The sequence below is a fragment of the Toxorhynchites rutilus genome, chromosome 1, assembly GCF_029784135.1.
Source record: "Toxorhynchites rutilus septentrionalis strain SRP chromosome 1, ASM2978413v1, whole genome shotgun sequence".
Taxonomy (NCBI): domain Eukaryota; kingdom Metazoa; phylum Arthropoda; class Insecta; order Diptera; family Culicidae; genus Toxorhynchites; species Toxorhynchites rutilus.
The window spans coordinates 107,109,398-107,115,635 of record NC_073744.1 but is presented as its reverse complement, the minus strand read 5'-3'; the positions used below and the strand labels follow the sequence as shown (position 1 = coordinate 107,115,635).

The following is a 6,238-nucleotide window of genomic DNA, read 5'->3' as shown; positions in this document are numbered from 1 at the left end:
TGTTTTGTAAATAAAACACATTCCAGAAAATCCGGAGAAACTCAGAATATCACTAAAAAACTCTTCTTGAACTTGTATAACAACGAACGCAATTCAGGTGATACAATTATTGCTGACTAGAGATGCCAACACTCCTGATTTCTCAAAATTTTTGGTACGTTCTCTGATATCCTGACTAATACTCAATTTTTCCTGTTTTTTAGGAATGATTCTGATTTATCCTGGTCTTTTGTACTTTTGTACTTTATTAGAATAAAAAGTATCAGTAGGAAATATGTAGGATCTCTGAGAAAGTTTTCCTGCTTGGAAATGAGTATTATCATAATAGCACTCCGGTTCGCACTTATATGTTTACTTTAACCCTTTCACGGGTAGCGGCAACTATATTCCCACCAATGATTTAATTTTTTTTTCTTTTTAACAATAATTTATCACTTCTAGTTATTAGTTCTGACCAAGGGAAGTGAAGTGGAAGGTAAAACGTAATGTCAGAATTGCCGTTCGGACGTATCCCGTAAGTTTGAACTTATTTACAAAAAAGTCACAGAAGGGTTGTGTCCGAGACACGACCGCATAGTTGACGTAGGATTCCCTTAGGCTATCTGTTGATGCGAATTTAAATTGGACTAACAACACCTAATCTTATATGTAGAGCATATGGAAAATCACTTTCTAATATTTCTTCACTTTTACAATTTTTCTCATTGTATAAACTTTCTTTGGGTGAGAATGAACACAACAAAACAGACAGCTTAGACCAAACGACCCGTTCTCGAGTGGGAACACACCTTGGTTTTTATTTATGAAAATTGAAATAAATCGTTTCATGTATCAAGTTCTCGTGTGTGATTGTTCCTATATCCTTATACCCCCCTTCCCTTCCTTTGCGGGTAATTCGTCCCCTTGCTCTACACTTACACTTGTGGTGGATTAACGCCGGAAGAAACGAATACGAACGGATTTGTTATAAAAATAAACTTTATTTCTCTAAGAATTTCGCGTGTTACGTTTTCTGCGTGTCGCTACTAATGAAACCAAATTCTCCCTCTCACGTTTGTGATTACAATGTAGTATATGTCTAAGGTGAACACGTTTTCAGAAACCAAGGTGTGTCGATATGACGTGTCCACAGGCGCCCCCTAGTTACGCCAAGAATCGTACACGATGTCCGGTTGGCGTGACTAGTGTTCGCGAATCTTCATAAGGGTGATTGGCAATGTCCTCCTCACAAACAAATGCTGGTTTTAATCGATCTACACTTATGTTTTGCTTTTTGCCTGCAATGAGAATTTCGAAGTGTTTTTCAGAACGTTCCAAGACTTTGAAAGGTCCTTCATAAGGTTGTTGCAGCGGACGCTTCACCGCGTCGGTTCGAACGAAAACCTGATCACATGTACGCAGATCCTTGTGAATGAATATTTTAGGTTTCGTGTGATGATTTGGTTTGGGTGGTCGAAGATTTGCAAATGTGTCATGCAAGGTCTTGACAAGTTCGAATCGATCGATTGAGCCAACAGGTGGATCGAAGAACTCCCCGGGGACTCGTAATGGTTGGCCATACAGCAGTTCAGCTGAAGAGCACTTGAAATCTTCTCGGAACGCTGTTCTCAATCCAAGTAACACTAACGGCAATTCGTCGCACCAACGATTGGGGTTTTTACACATTAAAGCTGATTTCAATGTACGGTGGAACCTTTCCACCATTCCATTTGATTGAGGATGATACGCTGTTGTTCGAATGTGGTGAGCTCCCATAATGTAATTCAATTCCCGAAATAACTCGGATTCGAACTGACGCCCTTGATCCGTAGTAATCGTTTCAGGTGTGCCAAATCGTGAAATCCAATGCTGTGTCAATGCTCTAGCCACAGTAGGTGCGGTCATATCAGGCAAAGGTATGGCTTCTGGCCAACGCGTAAACCGATCTACAACGGTTAAGAGATAACGATTATCCTTCGATGGAGGCAAAGGACCAACAAGGTCCACATGAATATGACGGAATCTGCATTTCGGAGGGTCGAAGGAGCCTAATGGTGAAACAGTATGCCGGTTTATTTTTGAAAGTTGACAGTGTTGACATTTCCGAACGAATTGATTGATGTCTCGGTTCATGAATGACCATATGAATCGCTCAGATATAAGCCTTCTCGTTGCTCGTGCACCCACATGCGCCATACCATGCAACTGTTGCATCACTGCGGTACGATGGTTTTCTGGAATAAACGGACGTATTCTGTTTTTAATCGATACATCGCAGTAGACTGGTCTGGAAACATTCGGAATGCGAATCGGTTCTATTTTGAGCGTTGAAGAATTCATAAGTTTTTTAAGCTCCTGGTTGTCAACCTGATCTTTTGCAATAGATGAGAGGTCAATCATTGTAACAACCTCGATTCGGGATAAAGCATCGGCAACTGTATTATCCATACCACTGATATGGCGAATATCTGTGGTAAACAATGAAATGTATCGCAAATATCTTTCTTCGTGCGGAAGTCTACTGGAAGAAGTGGTGCCCATAGCACTGGTAAGCGGCTTATGGTCGGTGAATATAACGAATGTTCTACCTTCCAGAAAATAACGGAAATATTTGACTGCCATTTTCATAGCTGTCAACTCTCGTCCAAAAGTTGAATATTTCTTTTGCGCTTCTGAGAACTTCTCCGAATAAAATCCGAGTGGTTGCCAGGAAACTCCAGAATATTGTTGAAGAACGGCCCCAGCTGCAGTGTTAGAAGCATCAATCAACAACGCTAACGTTTTGTTCGAATCTGGATAATGCAGCAAAACAGACTCTGCCAGAGATTTTTTACAACGATCAAAAGCTAACAATGTATTTTCATCCCAATGTAATTTTCTATTATCATTCTTCCTATTGTCAGGTATCAGTTTTCGAAGCTCCAGTTGCAGATCAACTGCCTTGGGTACAAACCGTTTATATACATTAATAAGAGCAAGAAAACGTCGAAGCTCCTTGACTGTATTGGGTAATGCATAATTTGAAACCGCTTGAACTCTAGATGGCAGCGGACTGATTCCGTCTTGGTTGACCAAGTATCCCAGAAATTCAACTTCGCTTTGTGCGAACTTACTTTTCGCCACGTTTATGACTAGGCCATATTTTTGTAACCGTTCAAAAACAGTTCGAACATGTTGTTCATGTTCTTTCACTGATGATGACGCGATGCAGATGTCGTCAATGAAAACTATTACGAAGTCTAGTTCCCCTAATATCTTGTTCATAAATCTCTGAAATGTCTGGCTAGCGTTACAGAGACCGAATTGCATTTTTGTGAATTCGAAGAGGCCAAATGGCGTGATAACTGCAGTCTTAGGTATATCAGCGTCCTCGACAGGAATCTGGTGATATGCTCTTTCTAAATCAATAGTAGTGAATATTTGTTTACCTTGCAGCGAATTCAGCAGATCGTGCGCATGTGGAACCGGGTATCGATCCGGAACAGTCACCTTATTCAACTGCCGATAATCTCCAACGAATCTCCATTGGCCATCCTTCTTAGGCACACAATGAAGTGGACTAGCCCAACTGCTACTCGATGGGCGGCAGATTCCTAACTCCATCATCAGCGAAAATTCCTCCTTAGCAGCCCTAAGTTTTTCCGGATGCATCCTGCGGGCTCTTGATGCTACTGGCGGGCCTTTGGTGATGATGTGGTGTGTAACGTCGTGTTGAGCCTCGTTTCGCATTGTTGCTGGTAGTGTAACCTGACGGAACTCTGATAGAAGGTTGTGGAACGGATGATTCATGTTAATAGTAGTTATACTGTGGAAGGTCGTGGTCATCACATCACCTGTCGATCGAAGATTTGTTGTTGAATCGATGAGAGTTTTATTACGCAAATCAACTAATAACCCAAAGTGCGCCAGGAAATCAGCACCAATCAGCGCATGGCTTACATCAGCTATCAGAAAATTCCACGTTAATTTTCGTCGTAGGCCGAGGTCTATTGACACGAACTTGGTCGAATAAGTCTTAATTGATGTTCCATTTGCAGCGTGCAGCAGAAATGAAATAGGCTCGTTGAATTTGTCTTTTCTTGTGGCGGGTATAATAGAAACATCGGATCCGGTATCTACAAGAAAACGATACCCGCTGGTTTTATCAAATATCATAAGTCGTCGGCTCGAGAAGGATTCGCTCACTCCTGCCGATTCGGGTGAGCGCCGGCTTAGTTTTTTGAAACATGAAATTGACACGGTTGCCGGCAACGTTCAGCTTGCTGTCCATACTTCCGGTGGTACCAACACAGTTCGGTTGTCGTACTGTTGTTACTGGAGCGAGATGTTGAACGAGTTCTACGATGATTAGCAGAATTTTGCTTCAGGCGCCGGATCTCCGTGCTGAGCACTTCCATTTGCTCCCTCAAGCCCTCCATTTGATCAGATACTGCATTCGAGATAGGAGTGGGAACCGAAGACACAGACGCGACCCGAGGAAACTCGGTCAATTTGTCTGCCATTTCCGCCAACTTGGGGAGCGTTCCATCGCTAATGGTCAAAACCGGGCGAATGTGTTGAGGCATCCGTTGTAGGAAAAGCATTTTGAGAAGCTCATTATTTACGTTCAAGCCCGCTGCTAAATCCTGCATTTTGGCAAGGAGATGGGTCGGTCTCATATCACCCAGATCCGATGAACTTAGCAACCGTTCTAGGCGTGTTTCCGGTGAAAGTGCGAACCGAGAAATCAAACGCTCTTTAATTTTCTTGTACTTATCTTGTTGCGGTGGATTGGATACCAGGTCAGTGATGTGGCATATCACCGACTGTTCGAGCTTTGCCACAATATGATAGAATTTAGTATCGTCCCTCGTTACGTTTGCCAAAATAAACTGTGCCTCCGCTTGCGCGAACCACATTTCTGGTTCTGCTTTCCAGAACTCCGGAAGCTTCACGGAAACAACGGCTGCTGCTCCGACAGGTTCGATTGTTCCAGAAGTTCCACCATTGCTTGGCGGTGTTGACATTGTAGTTTGAGGTTAGGGCGAGGACGCGGTTTGAAAGATTCGATATTTTATCGCGAAACTTGCTCGAATCGATTGAGCATACGAACGGAACTCACGTCGCGGTCACCAATGTGGTGGATTAACGCCGGAAGAAACGAATACGAACGGATTTGTTATAAAAATAAACTTTATTTCTCTAAGAATTTCGCGTGTTACGTTTTCTGCGTGTCGCTACTAATGAAACCAAATTCTCCCTCTCACGTTTGTGATTACAATGTAGTATATGTCTAAGGTGAACACGTTTTCAGAAACCAAGGTGTGTCGATATGACGTGTCCACACACTTGTGCTAAATTTTTCAAAATACACGATCGGTCATTGATATGAAATTTACCGAAGCAACCAACATTAAAGTTCCAAATTTAAATTTTATTTGCTAGAATTAATCGTATCACTCACCCTACTTGCAATACAAAAGTGCCCCCGACTTGCATATATTTGCAATGCCGATTTCCCCCAGGCAGCTTGGTTTTGATGCCTCTGTTAGGGAACACATTTCGGTGGGAGCAAAAGCTCCCCCTACTTTTATGTATTTGCAATGCCGATTTCCCCTAGGCAGCATGGTTTTGATGTCTCTGTTAGGTACCCGCCGCATGTATCGTCAATTTCGACCAATCAGAAGTTGGTATTTCCGTTAGGGTAGGGGTTGAGATTTTTCAATTGTTCGATAGTTAGTTTCATGACATATATTATTTTCTTCAATATGAAAAATTGTTATGGAGTGCCGAAATCGATTGGAGCAAAAATTTCATCAATCCATCATCGAATGACTGAGCAATAAGCGTTTGAAATTGGACAATTTTCACGATATACTCAATTTTCGATTTTCAATTTGTACCCCAATATGTTCCCGAAAGACGTAATCCTACGTCAAAACAAAGCTGCAAATTATGTGCCAGTGGCGGTACCACGATCAAAGCATTCCCTGAATCACTTTAACCGAGCCAGCTGGCGGAAGCATATGCATAAAGGTTATTAGGTTACTATTTTCAACGACAACTGTTTATTTATTATACTGCTTCAAATACCTTCGACGAAATCAAATGTAACCATATCAACGTAAGTAATAACATATACAAATCCAAACTTTTCGTCTTGCCATTACGTCTTTTCTAAATAGTGTAAATTACGAGCCACCTGTTAACCCCACCATCTGGGTTCTGCACTGAGAGAAATAATTAGTATATATTACAAAATGTCTTGTAAATAATACCA

At 41.8% G+C, this 6,238-nt stretch overlaps 1 protein-coding gene across 1 annotated transcript; it reads right to left on the bottom strand.

Moving 5' to 3' along the window:
- Positions 1–4,037: 4,037 nt before the first annotated feature.
- LOC129762070 (uncharacterized) lies at positions 4,038–5,117 on the bottom strand. Its single transcript, XM_055760054.1, has 2 exons — positions 4,165–5,117; positions 4,038–4,094 (listed from the first exon to the last, which is right to left on the bottom strand). The coding sequence occupies exon 1, from the start codon at positions 4,983–4,985 to the stop codon at positions 4,191–4,193; it is 795 nt and encodes a 264-aa protein (XP_055616029.1). The 5' UTR covers positions 4,986–5,117; the 3' UTR covers positions 4,038–4,094; positions 4,165–4,190.
- Between the last annotated feature and the right edge of the window lie 1,121 nt (positions 5,118–6,238).